The 21,278-nt window shown below is 40.2% G+C and overlaps 1 protein-coding gene across 1 annotated transcript; it reads right to left on the bottom strand.

The window, feature by feature from the left end:
• Positions 1-1,767: 1,767 nt before the first annotated feature.
• On the bottom strand, positions 1,768-21,199 carry TOP2A (topoisomerase (DNA) II alpha 170kDa; the record flags this gene model as incomplete). Its single annotated transcript, XM_009580973.1, has 34 exons — positions 1,768-1,917; positions 2,207-2,433; positions 3,505-3,630; positions 3,950-4,011; positions 4,153-4,303; positions 4,742-4,882; positions 5,182-5,287; positions 6,311-6,508; positions 7,191-7,274; positions 7,381-7,518; positions 8,123-8,214; positions 9,534-9,729; positions 10,302-10,502; positions 10,627-10,761; positions 10,891-11,122; positions 11,822-11,970; positions 12,558-12,679; positions 12,981-13,095; positions 13,571-13,663; positions 14,425-14,534; positions 15,197-15,302; positions 15,396-15,506; positions 15,951-16,076; positions 16,503-16,660; positions 16,947-17,085; positions 17,261-17,398; positions 17,889-17,990; positions 18,198-18,371; positions 18,577-18,789; positions 19,108-19,205; positions 19,583-19,728; positions 20,240-20,303; positions 20,777-20,867; positions 21,044-21,199. Coding segments are annotated over 34 exons (4,650 nt in total), but the record flags the coding sequence as incomplete, so codon positions are not given.
• Positions 21,200-21,278: the final 79 nt, after the last annotated feature.

The raw sequence follows: 21,278 nt of genomic DNA, 5'->3' as shown, positions 1-21,278 counted from the left end.
CTGAGCGGACCGTCTCTGCAAAGCCCGAGGCTCCTACAGCTCCTGCCCCAGCACCTTCTTTACGTGGCTCCAGGCCACGGTGATGTTATGGAAATGACCATTGCAGAGCTTGTGCCAAGCCCTCTGTTCCGCCATTGCTTCGTGGTGGCGGAGCAGAGGGCTTGGCACAAGCTCTGCAATGGTCATTTCCATAACAATGCCAAAATTGGCTAAATCAGCACTGGAAATAACCTCAGAAATAACGAGTGTGGTTAGACAATGGAGATGACCCATTTAGACCGGTCTTGGCAGCAGAGGGTGGGAGCCGATGGCCTCTTGCTCCTGAGAAAGTCTGAGCTTCAAGTACTCACCATGAACAAAGAGAAGCTGTGGCTCTGGAGAGCCAGTGCAAGGGAAACTGAGGGAACAGGCAGATGAGGACAACTCCTTTTTATTGAAGAAAGCTTGAGTAAAAACACTTTTAGTACATAAATATTAAAAAGGACAGAAACTCAGGACAAGAAAACACAGAAAATATTTACACAGACAGTCAAGAAACATCCCTTAGTGCTATAGAAATTGTTCTATGAAAAGCAAAACTTGACTAGATAAATACTCCAGTGAAGTACTTCTAAGGGGAAGGGGAAGATGATGCTTCCCTGCTTCTGCTGAGGAACCCGAGCGCTGGAAAGTCTGACCACCTTGGCACTGAGGTGACAAACAGGCCTCACCTCGCAGGGGACTGCACCCTTCGTGCAGATAGGCGTGTAGAAGCTAAGGGGAAGTTCTTTGTCCCGAGGAACAAACAGGCAGGAGAAGCTTCATGCTGCCGAGCAGCCGCTCTGCACAACACCAAGCATGGCAGCAGAGAAGCTCAGCATGGGGGAACCTGCTGCTTTCCAACATGTGCATTGGAATAACCAACCGGCTTTCCTGCAAGTTTCCACAGATCGAAGATCCTCGGATGGCGAACGTCTGTCCTGCCTCTGTCCTCTCCAAGAGCCTGCCTCACTCAGCTGGCGCTGCAGAGGCACCCGATTAGCTCTTTAACAGCACAAGGCATTGGCAGTCACAAGCATCTCTTACCTGAAGATGACCTCTGGGCTGAACTAGCTGAACATGGGGTTTCTTGGCAGCCACACAGAAGATAAAACTGCCAACACCGAGCACAGAGTGGAGACAAGCCTGCACAAACCTCCCTTGCTAAATATGAATTTAAAAACCCAAAGGCTAAAACTCAACATGGCAGAGGTTGAGCAACAGGGGCCTGCACAGACATAAAGGACTGCAAGAGGGAAAGAAAAACACTAGCATGGAGTTCTAAATGCCTACACCTCGCATGTTACGTCTATGGCTCTGGAGTTAAAAGCTTATATATTTTATTATTTTTAAAGACATCTAAAGAGGAAGGTATCTATGTGAGAGGGTGTTTTAAAGGATTTGATATGTTCTAAAGTCTACTTGAACATTAAAATGACCACAAAGTGTCAAAAGAGTCCAGCTAGCTAATGGGTAAGAGGGAAGTGCATCAGCACTAGCTGGGAACGTGGCTCCAGTGTTCACGAGAAAGGGAGGGGGGGTGTTCCCTTTTAAACAAACCCAACTTATTTAAAACCAAGAAAAATAGAGATGTATTCACTTGTAACAAACACTTTTGGACTAGCTGAAATTCAGTAAAAAGCTTTCCTAGTCTGAGATGTTGTTCTTTGGTGACAGCTTGTCAAGAGCTCTGCTGAAGGCTAGTTTGTAGATCAATTTGGATTAGCAGTTTAAAATCTTCATAAAAATTCAAAACATATCATCCTCATCGGACTCCTCCAAGTACCGGACAGGCTTTTTGGGACGTCCAGGCCTGGTACGGGGCACGGCTGCTGTGGGGCTGTCCGCACGAGCAGTTGAATCAACAGTAAAGCTATCGTTGTCTTCCAGCTTGGATTTCTGGAGGGAAAGCATAGTCAAGAAGTGAATCATGAATCTGAGCATAAACAGGGAACACAATTAGCATAAAGTGCACCACTGTCTCACGGGTAAGGTGGCTGTTCAGACTGATGAGACCAAACCAACGATCTGGGGTAAGTACCTGTGCCCGACCCCTCCTTGCCCACACCCAGCAATACAGATGGGTGTCGCAGAGGAGGTTCTACCTCTACCGCGCTTTTCCTGCCAGAATAACTGACACCACACACTGTGGTACCCCCTCGGCTCTAATGGGTGGCAGAGTACAAACCTTTGCTGCAACTGATTTGGAAGGCTTCGAGCCAAAATCTAAATCTGAATCCGAATCCAAAGAGCTTGGCTGCCTTTTGATAACTTTCCGCCCCTTGGTCTGGTTAGGCTTCTTGTCACCCGCTGCTCCAGCCTCGGAATCCGGGCATCCCTCCTTCACCGCTGTCTTGCTGGATTTGGGTGCAGCCTTTTTCTTGGCTAGGATATCCATGATGGACGGCTGGTTATCTGAAACAGAACTCTGCGTTTAAACCCTTGTTTCGCTGCCTCTCTTCTCATTCGCAGTTTGTGAATTACTTCCAACACAAATATGGCTCTGCACTATACTGTGAGGTCAGCACACAGGTCGTCTCATTTTGAAGCACGGTTTTCTAGAAAGATTGCTCTTTACTAAGATTATGAGAAATGAGGTTGTTTATCTGCTCAGTTCCACTGCATTTAGAGCATCAAATTAAAATGTACCCAAAGCAATTTACAGACTATTTCAGATTGAAAAGTCCTGAACTCTCAAGGCTGTGTAACCAATCTTATCCCTTCAAAACTTTTGCACAGGGAAGGAATGAATTTACAATCTATACTAAACAGTTACTTGTGGAGCTCTGTCGTACCTATATTTTGACATTTTTTTAACAGCATCTTGAAGCATGTCTCCAAGTTAAGCTGAAAGGAGCAGGCCATTCCTGAACGATAATAGGCTTTCTCAATTTAGAAGTGGAAGAAACAGCTATTTTGCTGTGAAGCAACGTACTACTTTACTGCTGGGATCAAAACCAGCTAGCGATGGAACATGCAAAACAGCTTTCAAAGTTTCACAAAGACTCTGGGCAGTTAAGTTTAAAAAACCTGAGTCAAATGCCATAGATTTATGAGGTCGAGCTAGCACTAAATAGATCAAGCTACCCCAAAGAAGCTTTTCTTCTTCCTGGGAAGCAAGCTACCAAGTAGCTTTCTTCTCAAACAGACATGAAGTAGAACATTGACTGCAAGACACAAATTCCACTCGGATTATTTCTGCCAAGTATTACGTAGCACTGTAGGAAGCATTCACTTTTCCTGTTCCCAAACTAAAATTCACTCCCTTCAAGCATGTCTGAGATGAACTAGAACATGATATGTTTGGAAACCAACTTCTTTAAAAATGACAACAACTAGGCAACCTTTGCCACAAACCTCTGATCTTTTCTGAAACGAAAACTCAAGTTATTCAGGCCTCTAAATGTCTAGCAAAATCGCTCAGACTTGTTTCCCGCAGGAATAATAATTGTTATCTAAAAATGATCTTACTAAACTTCGCCTTACCCTTAGCGGCACCGGCCTTCTTAGCTGCAGCAGTTTTTTTAGATACGGCCTTACTGCGGGGCACAGAGACAGAAGGAACTGCAGGAGCTTGACTCACATTTTCATTACCAACATCTTGGACTTCAACTGAACAAAGAAAGCAGAAAGTAAGTCTGAAATAGTCAAATTATCTACTCTGGCTATAAACGTTAGAGCAGAAGGAAATAATTTTGATCCGCTTTATAAAAAGAACAACTATTAAAACTGGATTAATCACAAATTCAAGTTAGAAACAGACAGAAACTCTGGTGCACTGAAACCAGCTTGTACCCTAGCATCAAAGTTTCTTTGCAAGACCTTGTGACTAACGTCTGCCTTTGTCAGTGTTAAGCACTGGTCAGAATGCCCCGTGCACTCTTGTGGGGTTTTAGGAAAATCAACAAAGTTTAGAAGGTCTTGTACTCACCAGGGATAGTGCTTTGCACTGGCTTTTGCTTGGGAGCTTTAGCTGCTTTTTCAGTGGTTTCCCTAGAATACAAAACCCCAAGTATTTTTTCAACTTACGAGGCACTAAATAAGTGCATTGAAGAAAAAGAGCTATTAATTTCTATATAGCATTAACACTAGAAGCACAACTAATTTCCAGTGACTACGTGGAGAAATACTCACTTTGGAGCAGCTCTGGGCTTGGGAGCAGGTTTTTCTTTTGAGTTTGTATCTGACTCAGTGTTGCTTTCACTGTCGCCCTGAAATTCAGATTCCTCATCTGAGCCGGAGAGATTTGCATCTGAGTCCGAACTGATTATGGTCTTGACTTTGGCTGATGAAATTACATAGATGTATTATTTTACACATTTGGCAATACGCAGCTCAGTTTCTTTTTCAATGTTTTAGCTGCAGTTATTAAAATATAAAGATCTGAATAAAAACAAGCAGATGTTGAGACTGACAGTGAGAAGACTCCAAATCGCAAGTGTATTCTGGGCTTGCTTACCAACAATGCATTTGATTTACCAAGAGAGTTGTGTAATTAAAACTAATAACCTTATTTCTCTAGTTGCCCATTTCTGCTTTTCCTTGAAAAGCATTGTGAAAATCTGCTCAAATGGTAGAAATATTTAGTTGTTATATATAGTAAAATAAATAAGCCTCTTAAAAATTATTTCTGGCCGAAATCTCCAACTCTGGGAGCTCTCTAAACAGTCTGTTCAATTTTCTCCACAGACTGCCCCTCTTCTGCATTTGTGTCGTCACTCACCTGCTGCTTGGCGAACCACTCTCTCTCTTCGAGGAGGCACTTCAAAATCAGACTCTGAATCAGACTCTGAGTCAGACCAAGGGTTTCGTTTCTTCATTTTCTTTAATGGCTTAAATGGTAGAGTGGTCTGTCTCTTAGCACCTGAAATATATTGGGAGGCAGGATGAACCAGCAAACTTCCATGTGTACCTCAGGCTCAGCAGTTCAAGCTCAACTTAGAAATACATCACTAAATTCAGAGGATTCTAGCTTAAACATCGAAGAGAAATAGTAATCTATTCCTCTTGACTGTTATCCAGGATCACTTTCTCTCTTACCTAGTTTTTCCAAAAATACCGATCCTAGATGTTACTCATCACCTTCAGGAAGAGGTCAGATAACCAAATTTACAACCCTTCCCCTCACTTTCCATTGATGGAATAACACATAAAAGCATTTACCTTGCTCAGTATTAAGCTTCTGCACTAATCTCTGCTTAAGGCCTGAAGACTCTTTGTCTCCTGATGTGTTTTCTTCTTGATTCTCATCAAATTCATTTTTTTCATTCTGAAGATGCAAGCAGATATCAAATAGATACCAAGTCAGCTCACACCATTAGAAGAGGCACACAGAGTAATGCAGAAAGGAGCTGCTTATTTTAGATGTATGAAAGTTAGTGATACAAATCTAAGTTTGTGAAACAAACTGTGTGTAAAATTGATTACAGCCAAGTAAATCAGACATGATCTGTCCCCGGATCAGATGACTTAAAATGCAAAATCCAACATTAACAAAACCAGGAACTTTGTCCCCACTCCTGAGAGCGCTTTGGTACCGCCTTTGTGTGCTGATGGTATGGCTCTAGGGTGTGTTGAGGATGCAGAATTGAACAGGGTGGGTTAAAAACAACAGTGCAAGTTATTTGGAAAAACTGTTAGACGGAACCATCTGTAGGAAAGGAGCAATATGTCTGGCTTACAGGTCAAAACAGGTGAGGGGATATTTTAATTTTCTATGTTGCAAATGGCTGAATGGCATAATTTCAACTAGCCCTATAACAAGAGTTAAATCTTCTTTATCTCCTTGATACTGAGAACAATAATGGCATTAAGTGGCCGAAAGCATTACTGGAAATGCAAAGGCTGTTCTAGAGAAGTGAATTTATTAGCTGTACTTCCTGCCTGCTAGAGGATTTATAAAATCCCCAAGACACCTAGAACAACCTTACTTGCATCTGCCTTTTCATTTCTAAGGTACCAACTCACCTCTGACATTGTGATATATACACCTAGAACAACCTTACTTGCATCTGCCCTTTCATTTCTAAGGTACCAACCCACCTCTGACATTGTGATATACGCTCTTGCCAAAAGATTTCCCTCTAAGCCATCTCCTGATACGCTAGTGATCTGTTGTTCTTTAGACTGGGAAACATCCATTTCCAGTGTCCCCCACGTCCTAAGATTCTGTCCCTCTCCCTGAATAGCTGCTTCATCAGGACAAGTTCAGCTAACAAGAACTTGAATTTCTTTAGGACTGTATTGAAGAGGATGTAAAGAAAGACTAAGCATTTGGAATGTTCCTTTTTACCTTTATTTTCTTTTTAGTTCTCTTCTCTGCCTCTGCCTTCATCTCTGCAGTTATCCGAGGAACAACCCTTACGCCATGAGGTGATGGCATTACTTCTGACAGTTGTGCCTTCTTCACTTTCGTTTTCCCTCCTTTCACCTTTAAAGGTTTACCAGTAAAGCCTGCCATCTCATCCTGAATTTGCTTGGCTTCCACTGCCTGCAGAGGTAAGCATAAAACACAACCATGAGAACACCAAAGACACAATGTACTGCTGAAAAAACCCACCATCACAGCCCTTGCAGTAAAGCACTCTATACTTGCTGATAGATTTTCTACTGTCAGTTTAAATGAAGCTTCCCACTCTGCTACAGATTTGCACATTTTCAAGCAATGATTTTAGCCAGAGCTATAGTTTAGTTACTTGAGGAGTAAGAAGAGACACAGGCAGTATGATGGTGCACAGACACCTGCCCACAATTTGGGCTCTGTTCAGTAAAGTCCAGCTCCCCCCCCACCTTTTCAGTGTCCAGTTTGGGCTCTGTTCAGTAAAGTCCAGCTCCTCCCTCACCTTTTCAGTGTCCAAAAAGCCCTTTGAGCTACATCTCCTCAGACTATATCCTAGTATTACTTTTCTCTCAAGCCCTCCTAAAATTCCTCTTCTCTATTCAGACTGGTAATTGACCTCCTTCCAACAGCCACTTTGGTGGTTTGTCTCCCTGGCCCAGAAGAGTGCTACTCCTATCCAAGCTAGGAAGGTGAAGAAAGCTTTCACTCTCCTCAATGAGTGCAAGACATAGGAGTTATCATTTTTAGTTTCCTTGTTACGAAAAAAAGTCAATAAAGAGCTGGTGGATAAGACTACAAGGGAGACAGTCATCTGCACCGAACGCTGACATACATCAAGTTCTTCAACAAAGACAGCAAGGTCTTCCTTCCACAGATCAGAGGGCCTCTTGCACTTAAGGTTTTCCAGCTCCTTTTCCTAAAGGGAACCACAGTTGATAACCATTAGATAAACATATTTTAATCCACCATTAAAAAAAAAAAAAAATATAATAATGCTTTTATAAGAAAGGGAAGGAACATACTTTGTTATCCCTCTGCTTACAGAGCTCATCTTTCTTCTCTTTAGTCAGATACCAAAGGGGCATGTTCAGCAGATAGTTGAAGTCTGGTCCAGTAGCTGCAGCTGATTCTTTCTCACTCTCCTCTTCCTCTTCCTCCTCCTCTTTTTCCTGAACATGGATTTAAAACAAACATTGTCAACAAATATATTGATGTATAAGGGTAAGGCTATTGATAAAATTTGGACTGCTTCGCAGGTACTCCATGTGCTTATGGTATCCTAGACTCTTCTAGAACAATTCAGAAATGGATAAAGTTACGCTTCTTAAAGCCTCAGCTGCTATCGCACAGAGGAATCCATCTGCAAAAACAATTCTCCAAATCTCTTTTGCTCTACTCTATTTGGCCTCTCTGTCTTGATAGTCCAGATTCTCTCCTCAGGCTACTTAAAACTGCCATCTTCCTCCCAGCCCCTCCACAACTGTGTCCCACAGGCGGAAGGAAACCCTTAAGGAACAACAAAAATTGCTGTGGCAGGAGGACTTGACCTGAGAGACTCAAACCGGAACAACTAGGTCTCAGTGTCTTCTGAACAAGAGACTGAATTTTTGCTTCTTTTATGCTTCTTATCACAGACATACCAGACATGCAAGCTCTTGAATGCTACAAATTGAAAAGCAACTTGGGCTTCTTCCTACAAATTATGAAGCTTCAGATATAGGGGGCCAGTTCGGATCTATTTAGAGAGGATGACTGAAGCATTACCTTGTTTTGTGATTCCTTCCAAGCCTTCACTGGATCAGATTCATACCCTCTTTGGACAAGAACTTGAATCAATTCTTTCTTGGGTTTGTTTTCTGTAAACAGACATTTCAGGATTGCCAGTTAGTGACCACTACCAATTACTGTTAGGAAAGATGGATGAGCTTTAAATTTTGGATCCCGTGGTTCTAGCAGCTCAGAATCCTATCAGGCTCTAAAATAGCCTTTCCTCGTCAGAGGTGGGACATGTGGAAGAGCCTGAAATAACACCTAAAAAGTTCCTACTTAGCAGGTCATTTGTCAGGTCAGCATTGCTCCTGTACCTGTCAGGAACACCTGCCAGAGCACTGTAAATATTTTTCTTTTTCATTTCCATATATGCATTTCCCCTGCCCTAAGTAGTTTTTGAACCTGGAAAAAAAGGTGTGATGGTATCAAAAAGGTTTCATGGTAACAAGCAGGCAGGTGGAGGAAAAACCCCCCTGATAGCACTCAAAGGCTTTGGTATAGCTTGCACCTCATTAGACTTCACCTGGGAAATTTATGCTTTAAGTGCCCCAACCAATGGAAATGCTTCAGCTGGAATTTGTTCCTTTTTAAGATATCAGAAGCAATCAACCATGAGACACAAATACAAATGAAACCAGCTCTGTCAGCCTTGGACCTGCTTATTACAAAAACCCAAGAAAATGCATTTCAAGGGAATTATTGCTCTTCCTGAGTCAAGTCAAACAGACATGGGCTGTTGGGATTATCGGGCTGCCTTCAGACACAAACCACAAAGCATCTTATGACACTTTGTCTAGCTGCATCCTCCATGAATGCAAGGGAAATACAGACTGCCTTTTAGACAGAGGTGGAAAAGTTGATTGAAAAACTCGAATGCTGGGAACAAAGATCTGTTTCTTTTTCTAGCTCATGATTCTCAGATGCTGCTAACTTGAGTATCTTCTAAGTTTGAAACCCCAATCCACTGAGAACATGATTTGGAATATTTTTGCAGAGGTTCACAAAGATAACACAGAGATACAGGTTCTTAAGAAGTATGCATTTGAACAGAAAACACTACCGCTTTCTAACCCCACCAGTACTTAACTCTTATTCCCACTGAGTCCAAAATAGATGGGAATTATTGTTAAACTATTAAAAACAAAATTCTACTCTCAAAATAGTGTCAAACACACAGTAAGAAAGCTGTATGATATCCCGTTTTAATTAATATGTACATAATGCTTTATAGACCAAGGATACTCTGTGAAGCATTTTCCTCTTGTATGTTACTGGAACAGAAAGATAAGCTCTGGTGTAGTTTGTTAAGAGCCAGTCCGGTGCTGAGGGGGTGCTGACAGAACTCAAGGGAGCACCTAGTTCTTCTCCCAGTTTCATAAACCAAGTAACCAAGAACAATGCATACCGATCACGATTTTGCCATCTATTTTCTCCAGGATGAAACGAGCCTGGTTGCTCAGTTTTGCAGACTCGGCACCTAGCATTCCAATAAGCCATTCTTTTCTCAAATTGTAATATCGAAGCCTGAGTTCAAAGAACTCTTTAAGAATATCCTGGGGAGAGTCGTACTTCTTGAGAAAGCCGACATGGTCGAAAAGAACCTAGATGAAAGAACACAGGCGTTGTGATGATAAAACTGATTTCCAAAACCACTGAAAATTACCTATAACACAGGTGTGACAGTACAATTGAATTATTAGCCAACAAATTATAAAACCTTAGTGTTGTTTTAGAAATTACTTCAGTTTGCAAGCACAGCAGCAGAGACAATTTTAGAATTTCAAAGTTCTTGAAAACACATAGTAGGGTTAAGGTTACTTGAATCTCAAAGCTATCTGTAGGATAAACATCTTGCATCAAGCTTCACACATTGTCAGAATCCAGACATTCAATGGCGGTGCTGCTGTCACGACAAAGGTCTCTGTAAACTGTGTAATTTCAGATCACTTTGACTCCTTCAGGCAAAACCATACCACTCTGGGCCCATTCCCAAGCCAGTCTCTTGACCTTTTAAAGGTATATTTAGAAAGCTGATTTAAAACCAGTAACAGCAGAAAAATTGAAGTGAATAGGTTACTGCAAAAGAGTATTTTTGTTACACACAGCAACTGCAGCTGTCCACAGTGTCTTTGAGTTAAACCAAGAACTTTCTTCAGCAAAATCTATTACATACCATGGAGTTGCATGTTAAATTTGTTTGGAGTTTGAAGACCTTATGCAGCCCCACTGCTTTAGCTTCAGCTAGTTTTTCTTCAGTCATCTTCACTATAAACTTCACTGTCGTATCTGTGTGATACTCTTTATAGTCTGTGATTAGTGGGGGTGTCTTCTCAGTCCCATTTAACATTGGCTCCAGAACTTGCTCTTTGTAAGTCTGAGAAAAGATTCAAAGTCAGACCCATGTTTTCCATGGAGATGAAAAGCTCCAAAACCCACTAATCACTTTTTGCTTTACAGAGCAAACTATATGTTCCTAGGGCAAATTCACAGTTTATTACCTGTGTCCATGTTCTGACAGGCAGCTCAGTGATCTCAATGGTTGTAGAATCAAGGATAGACACTTCACCACTTATCACATACTGATTAGGTCCCAGCTCATCTATTGTGCCTTTGAAATTCTTGTAACTAGGAAGCTAAGCAGAAAAGAACACCGGATTCAGCTTTGTGTTGATGCTTCTGTTTTTAAGCACTTGCATGAAATGCTCCGATATGTGCTGAATAAACTAATAAGTGAGACATTGTTTTCAAAATACATTATTTACCATTGGCAATGGCTCTTCTCCATCCATCAGGCGACGGATATTATTCACAACTTCCCTGATATCAAAGTTGGGGATCTTACAGGACCAGCCAGTACCAATCCCTTCTGCCCCATTTATCAGCACCATTGGAATGATAGGCATATACCATTCTGGCTCCACACGTTGATTGTCGTCATATAGGAACCTCAGGATATTGTCATCCATTGGGGGGAACAGCAACCGTGCTAGTGGGCTAGAATGGAAAAGAGAATTTAAGCCCAAATTCTTGTCACAGAACAGTGACCACCATGCAAAAAGGACCCCCCAGAAAAAAAGCAAACCACAAAAATCACTACCAGCCAACCTTAGCCATACAGCCTGGGTGTCTAAGTTAGGAAACTAGACTTCTAGAGTAGACTCAAAACAGAGATGCATTTTCAGCAATGTCACCAATCTCTACAGGTTCCACTGACTATATGGGACCTTAAGCTCGTACTTTAAGTGTGTAAATTAGACGTTTAATGTCTGGGAAGGCTCCAGTTCTCTATACCTTGTTTTAGTACAACTATACACGTGCTCAAGTAACAGATTTGACCAAGTTTGACCTGAGTGACCATTGGGTCACAGACTACAGCACTGTACTTTCAGATACTAGAACTTCACTCTCCCAACTCAAGTTAATGTTTTCTTATCCTACCCAAATTTCTCCCTTTGTTTTCGCTCCCATTTCCACATTCTCTGCTATGCCTTTCTGTTCTCTGGGATGATAACCAAGTTTATGTATCTGAATCTAGCATCCAAATCTCACTTCAATTGTTGCTACTCTGAGTATGCAAGTAGTTCAAAGTTTTAAAGGGAAAAATAAAATTAATTTTTCATTTTAATTGCTGTAAAATTGAGTCCTGTAATATGCTTAGAATATTTGAGACAGTAAGAAATCTTTAATGCTGACCTGAGCATTGTAAAGATGTATCGAGGGCTGGCAGAGTCTTTCCCACCATGCAGCCTTGTGCCAAACTGACCAATAGGCTGTAGCAAGTTGAGGTTGTTACTGCCCACAAAGTTCTGAGCTAAGTTAATAATAGTCATCATCAGCGATGCCTGCAATAAAGGAAGGTTCAAAGCTAAAAATGCAGAATTCTTCACTGAATGGACAAAATTAAAGGCAAAATTCACACCAAGAACAGAATTGATATAGAGGATAAACTCAACTAGTAAAATACTAGAGGAAACTCTCACTGAAAGTGCATCCCAAGACCCTCCAGTCTGGATGACTAGTTATATTGCAGTGACCCACGATACATTGCTACCTACCTGTTCTTGAAATCTCCAATGAAAGATTCTATCAGTCTCACAAGGGAAGCTTGTTTTAGTGCTTAACTTCTCCTTACCAAGGAGGAAAGGCTATTAACATCTGCCTGAATATATCACAAATAAAGCAGGTTTTTCCTGTTCTACTTTTTGAATGAAATATACTCCCATAAAGTCTATGTAGGACAGGCAGACTGACCAATCTCAGATTAAATTAATATTGAAGAATTAACAGCGGATATACAGCCACTTTGCTTTGGCATTTATACTCAAAACATCTAATCCTGCTTTAGAGGCATCTTAACTGTCAAGTCAACAGAAGGGCTTTTTTGCCTTTCATTTAAAAAGCATTTTGCACAACCAGGCCAGGTTCTTACTTCACCATGATGGTATGAGGACATCTCAGCTACAGAACCAGCCAGCTGAGCAACCTTCACCTCCCGCTTATCATTTCGTTTGAAACATGTGAAAAGAACTTTTCTTTGACCTGGCTTCAAACCTGTATAAGAAAGATAAGACCTTGTAATTAGAATGCACAGTGTGTTTCACTTCGTTTCTGCTCTCTAGAGACTAAGGGCTACTTACACCAGGAAAATAAGGTACTTGCAATAATACACTACAAAATGGACAAGACATTTAATCCGAAGATTAAAAAACTTGGACAGCAGAAAATGGACTTCAGAACACTGACCCTGAAAACTCAGCAGGTTGCCCCGATTCTGATGGTATGATATACAAACACCCATTTATTAAGTTTTGAGGAATGCACTATGAGGAATCACTATCTTGACATAACTTACCATCAACCAGTGACGGGATTGATCTTTCATTATCGGAGTTTGAGAACAGGACTAACTCCTTGTTGATGAAGTCGTTGTATGTCAGGTAATTAGTATTTTTCCCATATAGGTATTCCTAAGAAAAACAGGTGCAAGATTGCCTTAATGTTAACAAGGTCTAATCTGTTTCTTAGCTCATACTTGGCTAATTTCACAAAAATGGAAGCTCCTTGTAAGACTAGCTAAACACAGCTCAAGTGCTGACATTCTTAGCATGGCAAAGTGAAACATCGCTTCCCATGATGAAGGCCCATTTTTTTGAGAAATAAAGTCTTCATACAGTCCTGCTCGAGTTATCATTTCCCTATTGATAAGGTAATTTGAAAGATAAGAGTTAAAAGTGAAATTAAGTGTCGCACAGTTGACAATGAGGCTACACTGTTGAGAGATGAAGCTGCTCTGGAAAATCCTGAAACATTTTACCTGTCCCATAATCCAGTGACTGACTCACTGACTGAGCTGTGTGCCGCTCTAGCATGCCAGACTGAAGCTGAGAACAGCCCCAGGGAGAGAGAGGAAACCAGTTTCCTTCATACACGTAAACCTTTTACCTCTGGCCGACCATGCAGCTTCCGTTGTCTTCTATCCTCCATGAAATTAGTCAGCCACTCCTTTCGCTCTTCTACCTTCTTCTTGCTAAAGGCCTGTATATTACAAAATGAAAAGTAACTCAATTCTAGGACATTCTGTGGTGTGCCCTATTGGATCACTTGAGAAAAAGAAAGCATGCAGGAAGAGTTTACCTAGGAGAATAACATGTTAAACAGGCTGACTTAATAGCCTAGGTGCAATAAAAGGTTCTTGTAGCTAAATATATTAAGAGCATAATTTCCACCAGTCTTTGGAAGACATGGTAGTTAGGTTTAAATGTATGTGTTTTTAACATAATCATGGAAAACTAAAGCAGATTTCCCCATTAATTAATATTTTTGGGAAAAAACTTGTTTTTTTGGCCTTGCCTAATAGCTCAGAAGACTTAAGAGTCAATGCCTACTGGAGGTGAAGAAGTTCACAGAAGTGAGGACTGTTTTAATCCCCTGATGAACCATTTTACAAGAAGAAAATCTGGGGAAGAAAGGGGAGATCTGACTTGGAGAAAATTGCAGCAGAACATGCAGAAAAATGCTAAAGGAATATTTACTATTGTGTCTGAAAATGTCAATTGGTTTGTACTGATTAGTTTGTTCTGAGCTATATTTAAAAACCGTCATTAAAAGGGTACTCTTGGCCTGAGGTCCATGGGCAGATTTGCTTCTACTGGTTAGACTAAAGCTGTAGCCTTGGTAACAAAGAGATTGTCTCCAGCCCAAAGGCCTCTAAGAGCATTTTAAGAGAAAATACACAGCACTCTAAGCAGTAGAATACCAAAGGTAGTAAGTCAGCAATTAAATCAAGTGTTAGTTACCAGGGTGATCGCAGCATCATCTTCAGGACCAGAATATTTGAAGCCAATTCGGTGTTTAGCCATATCGGCAAAGTATTCTTTAGCCTCCTTCGATGTGCTGGTACCCAAACCTGCAGAGACAATACAAGTTAATCCTAATAACTTCTTGCTTAAATTAAGTTGCAGTTCAAAGAAATATTTTGCTATGCCTAGTTTCTGTGATGCATCATATAAATGTGCAGCATGAAGATGACTTACTGAAAACTTACATTACTTTAAAATGAGATGTAAGGTATCACAAAAATCACAAGAATTAGATAAGTGAGCAGTTGCATGTTGTAGTTTTGGATTTTGTCTGTAACTCCTGTAGATATCTGAAATGATTAACTGCAAATTGGAAATGATTCCTCATCATCCAGCCATTGTTCTGCAGTTGGCAACTTTCATATTGGTACTAAGCAATTCTGGAGAAGTACTTAGCTTACAGTGCTAACAGTGCACAAGGACTGTACTGTGGAAAACAGCACAAAAAGCTGAGCATAATTGCTTAGGAGGGCTGAAAGAATGGTTACCTACAACATTGTAGTTCCATTTTGAGAGATTTTATTGAGATTTTATCCAGTTATTGTTTCCTTACTTTTATATTTTATGTTGCATGTATTTGTAATCAGAATATCTTACGAGGGAAGAGACTTGGAGGTCAGCCGGTCCAAGCCCTTTCTGCAAAAGCAGGGCTAACTCGAATGCTCTTACTTGGATCATTTAATTTCACCATATTAAGTTTTCTACAAACCTTTATAGTACTTGATTTTCCATGAATTGTAGTTATGTGTACTGCTTTTCCATTCTTCAAATTCAGGAATGCTGTAGAATGCAATTTCTTCTTTGTTTTTAGAGGCCTACAATGAACAAATATTTTAACTGTGAAATGAGAGGCAAATTTGGACCAATGGGTCCTTACTCATTCACCTTACCATCTACCCAACTCTTACCTTTATGATGGGAGTAATAAATTCCTCCAAAAAGCTGTGTCTTAGAAGAGATGGCCAGTTGTGATGGATGAAATTAATCAGCAAACCTTTGATATGCGATCCATCTTGATCCTGATTTAAAATGGAAAAAAAAAAAAGAAAAAAAAGACATTTAATCAGGGACATGATGCAAGTGACAAGTGTTAGCTTAATAGCAAATGATTCTATAATTCCAGCTAACTGACCCTATTAACTTTCACTTCAAAAAGGTGACCATGTGCTGTTTAACTACTTAAAATTAAGAGAAACAGAAAAGGCCCATTCTTGGTGAAAAAAGGTATCAAGGACTAGTCAAGGACCTTGAATCAGCAGACTGGAAAGACAATATTATCTATTTGGTGATGCTACTCGCCCCTCTACTTTATCTGTTTTGTTTTGTGGCTGAAAAGACATTATGACCCACTAAAATATAGAATGATAAAAGGCAGTGGGAGAAAGGTATTATTTTCTTCTTTCCTCTGTATTCAAGTGTTATTTTTTTTTCCTCTCCCAATTTTCGATTTTAGTGAACCTAACCTGATCTGTCATAATCATAATCTTTCCATAGCGAAGAGTCTTTAAAGATTCTTGATCTTCATAGTTCTTCTTATACTGTAAACCCACAATCTTGATGATGTTGTTGATTTCAGCGTTTTCCATAATCTGGAAAAGATCACACAGAATAAAAACTTGTCTTTCAGACTTAAAATGTAGCTCAAAAAAGTCTAAAAATGGATAATTACTCCATTGACTGAGCTTTGTCTTGTCAGTGTTTTTCTGCTGTTTAGAAACTTATCATCTCTAAACTGAAGTCTAATGCTGAAATTATTCTAGATCATTCCAAACATTTCCTAGTCCACAACCAAACACTGTCCCTTCAGGCAAAACACTAAATAGGACTTAATCAATATTCCCACTTAACCAGCAAAGCAGGCTGAAGATGGGACTAGACTCGGGCGTTTAAGGCACTACTCCTATGAGTTACAGTGTTCCAGGTGTTCAGCTGCACTGACTCAGTTAAAACACATTGCATTACACAAAGCATACCGCGCCTTCTAACATGTAGACTATAAAGATTTTCCAACTAACCTGCTTATGAGAAGCTTCTCTGACGTTGAGTATTTTCCCACGAAGGGGAAATACTCCATATTTGTCTCTACCAACCACTCCTAGACCAGAGACAGCCAGTGTTTTGGCTGAGTCTCCCTCGGTCAGGATAAGTGTACAATCTAAAGAATTCTTGCTGCCTAAAAAAAAAAAAAAAAAATCAAATCTGTTTTCTAATTAAGAGGTGAAATCAAAGCCTGCATACCCACAAATGGAATGAGAATAAATATCTTCGAACACATACAGATTTTGCTGCACTGCACATAGTAAATGGGGATAAACATAGTAAATGGGACTGTAAAATGGGGATAAACTATAATTACAGTTTTTCTCATTTTTGCTTAGGAGACAATTCTTTCATTTGTCTAACGAATAAGTTTTAACTGTTTTTGAATGAATTGGTTACAAAGGGTGTAAAACACTTACCAGCATCATTGGCATCATCCAGCTTAGGAACACCCTTAATCTTAGTGTGTTTCACAGCCGAACATTTCTTATTCAGCTGGCTCTGAGCTTTAAATTTTACCCAGTTTAGGATACTTTCAACAATGCCACAGCCAACTGCCTGCAATACAAAAAATAACCCCAAACAACTGTGGGAGAAGCCTTAACAATGACAGAATTTTAAGTTACATACTTTTTTTAGTTCCTGACATTACTTCAAAAGTATGTATTTGCCACATTAAAAATAAGATGCAGTTTTACAGACATCTTGATTATCCATGTATATCAATACTTACACCCTTCGTAAATTTTTCACTCAGTTTACAGGTTGAGCCAAAGTTCTTTGCCTGCAGAGTCATGTTCTCTTTAGTCTGAGAGTCAAAGGTTGGGTTTTCAATTAAGGCATTCACGAAAAGCCACATGTGGTTCTTCACCTATAGTTAAATACAATGAGCATCACACATTATACAGGCTCATCTCAGTAACAGCAGGGCATTCTGACATTCGCCTGTTAGAATCACACAGTGAGGAAAAACTCAGTTATCACTGTATGTTTTTGAATTTTCCTAGATGTCTTGAAAGAATTTAGGACAGCTAATGAACATTCATGAACAATGTTATGTGATTTGGAACGTCAAGGAATCAGCAGCTCTTAGCCTAAATAGGTACTATCTAACAGATACTGAGTTTTAGTGCATCTACACTGACTTACAGTGTTCTGATTAGAAAATACATCAGCCAAACAAAGATTGTTAGTTGGCTTAAACGGGACAACATGAGACTTCTATAACTAGCAATTTTATATATATTGTCTGTACAATGGAAATGTGTATTATTAATTAATGTAGTAATCATTAAGCTGTAGTTACAATTTGCAATAATGCTAGAGTTGTGTTTCCCACTGGGGAAATTCTGACATTGTACCTGAAAAGGCTTCACTCCGACTCCGTTTTTGTTCTTCTTTTTCACAACATCAATGAGTTTAGTCACAAGCTGGTCAGCTACATAATCAACGTGCCTGCCACCCTAAGGGAAAATGGGACCAAAGACCTGGTGGTGATTCCATTGGAAAAAAAAAATGTATGCATATCTATTTAAAACTGTAAGCATAGTCTTTGCAACATTAAGCAACTAAGTATTTTTTGGTAACGTACATACATTTGAAAGTAGCTAAGAATATTAATGATGAAGAATATGGCATTAGCTTGACTAAATAAACTAAAGAAGAGTTACCTTTGTAGTGGCAATGCTGTTGACAAAGCTAACTTGCTGGAAGCCTTTTTCACTTAAAGTCAAACATACTTCCCACCGAGAATTTACTTCCTCATGGATAACCTTAAGCGCATTACCAGTTTCATCTACTTTGTCCTTCAGATAGAGGTCCACATAACTGCGGAATCCCTTCACCTGCGTACAGATGAAAGCAGACAATTTGTTTATAACAGCTCCTATAAATACTTAATTCATATCCTCCTGAAAAGTGGGTAGAGAAATCACTCATGCAAATTTTGCCTTTACTATGTGTAGTGATACAAATTGCGTCAACAAAATCTCACTGTTTAAATGGCATGAGAAGTAGAGATATTACTTTTTCTTGTAAATGCTCACTTACAGGCAGCTTCTGTCCATTCAGGAAAACTTTGACATCCTTTGTGGATCCAGCAATATCAAATGCTCTTCGAGACATTAGTGCTACAATGTCTTTATCAAGAATTGTCATTTTGAATTTTGACAGATCAGGTTGGAAAGTGACACACGTGTAATCTTCTCCATCAAAATATTTCAGTTTCATTTCACCAGCCTTTCCCATGTTGTCTGTCCAGGTCTGAGAAAAGGAGGTTTTGTGAGTTGCAAGTCTAACACACACGAGCAACTAGCTTAGTTTTTAAAAGCAGTAAGCTGATTTATGAGTTTTAAATACTTTCAAGCTAAAAAAATCCCACTGGTTAAAAACTAGATTTTTATTATGTCTGCTCATTTCATTGTTCATTTGAATAATATTTGGTGGTACAGTAGCTGGGCCAAACTTATTCTAATCATGGTGCACTGAATGCAAGTCACACCTTTTTGTTTTGAAACAAAAACTTAGGGTCTTATTTGAAAAACTCAGGTATAACCTTACTGAAATGAGAAGCGTTCATACCTGCTTGAATAACTTTTTGTATTGGCGACATGCAGTTTCCACAGTAAATTTTGTGCTAAATATGTTGCACAGTTTGGCTCCATAACCATTTCGCCCACCTGGAATTAAAAGGAAAACAGACTTGTGTTATTACCTTTGTTCAAAACCATCTGAAAGAATTCCAGACTAACAGGAGTTCAACCACTTCAGCACAATCAAAGTACAACTGTCAATAAGCAACTATATCCTACAAACTCAGTACGTGACTACAAACCCATATTTGATTGGGATTAGTGTTCAAAGAGAATTTTTCCTGTTCTCCATGATTTTACTGTTATTACTATAAAATAGAGCATGGAGACTTCTCTCTGATGGACTGAGAACGCCGTTTTCATGTTGCATCAAGGACCCCCTTCCCCCCCTTGAGTTCAGTTCACACATTTAAACTGATCAGGCTGCTCAAAAATATTAGTGCCTATTTGAGAGTCTTCCCTACCTGTGACTTTCTTTTCATTGTCATCGTAGTTGCTTGATGTTAGTAGCTGTCCAAAGATAAGAGCAGGCACATAGACCTTCTCCACTTTGTGTTCAACAACTGGAATACCTTTCCCATTGTTCCATACACTGATTGTATTATTCTCTCTGGGAGGGGGGGAAAAGTGTGTTTTTAAGGCTGCAAATGACTGAGCTATGAAACAAGTATTATACAAAAGCTCTGGGGAAAAGCCACCATTTCGTCAAGAGCAAATCTCTGTTCTGCAAGTGCAGAAACAGCCAGCAGAGGGAGGACAAGTCAACAAAAAAATTCTCAGCTCTGCAGATACCCTCTATGAAATGGACCACCACATATAAAAATCCTCTATCTATGCTCAGTGACAGAATAAAAAGGTTGAGGGGAAGAAAGGAGGAAAATGGCCACAATGGAAAACAACAACAACAACAAACCCCATCATTTCACCAGTCAGCACTCTGTAAGAGACCAAGGGACTCAACAAAGAAAAAGGCTTTCACAGCTGGTGAATTACATTTGGTCTAACTTGGATCGGCCGCATCGCAGAGCCCTCTGATACTACTTAGCAGAACAGCATCTGAGTGAGAAAATCTAACGCACTTGAGTTGGGAAGGCAACGAACAAAAATGAAATAAAACTTACACATCAATTGTAATTTTAATGCACGACATGCTTTTATCCCTCTGCTTGTTGTCTGCAGCGTTGACTAGAATGGAAAGATTATTGTTATTATATTACATTCTCAATCAAGACAAAACTATTAACTATAAAGTGTCTTCAGTAGAACGAATGCAAAAGTTCAATACAACCTTACTAACAATCATCTTGGTATGCAAATATTTTGCAAGTTACAAAGAGGCGTACTACAAGTTAACATAAAAGGGAGAATTTTGGGCTGAATGAAATTGGTTTTGTAATAGAGTGTGCCATCATCCCATGAATGGCTTACTATTAAGTAGCGCTAGTGGAAGGACATTAGTATCCAATATTTCCAAGCACAATCGACAAACAATGTACTCTGCCAACACCATCCATCAAATTATGCAATAGACATTACTTGGTTGACAACGCAACCAGATAAAAGTACACTTGATAAGTTCTTACATTTAGTTCTCATTTCTTAGACATTCAGCACCCATTAATAAGTCAATCATTGACTCAACAGATAGGTCACCTTACCCAGAATCTCATCAAAGATTTTGTATAAGCCAGGCACAAAGGTCACATCTCTGCAGTTAAGGCCTACGTCCTCATCAAAAACCCACATTTGCTGAAAAGAAAGCAAGAAATACATAAGACCCCAGGTACACCCCCTCTTCTGTGCCATCAGTTTGTAAAGCAGATGTTTTGTGCTTTACAAACAGATGTTAATGACTTCTCGCCTGCACCGAGGAGTTCAGGCGGCTTAGCCCCATGACCCTCCCTTGCCCTGGCCTCCCCCCGCACCTGGGTGACCAGCTCCACGGAGCCGATGTAGGTGTCGGGCCGGAGCAGGATGTGCTCCAGCTGCGTCTTCTTCTGGTAGATGTGCTCCACCGAGAGCCCCTTCTTGGTGCCATCGCCCTTGGGCACCCGGGGGTTCTCGTCCGCGGGCTGCTCGGGGGGAGAGACAGCGGCAGTGAGGGGCAACGGGATCCGGGAGGTGAATTGGGGGGGCCCGAAAGGGATCAAGTCGGGGGGG

The sequence above is a fragment of the Fulmarus glacialis genome, unplaced genomic scaffold (assembly GCF_000690835.1).
Source record: "Fulmarus glacialis isolate BGI_N327 unplaced genomic scaffold, ASM69083v1 scaffold5437, whole genome shotgun sequence".
NCBI lineage: Eukaryota > Metazoa > Chordata > Aves > Procellariiformes > Procellariidae > Fulmarus > Fulmarus glacialis.
Note: the sequence above shows the minus strand (reverse complement) of the source record. Positions and strands in the feature narration are given on the sequence as shown.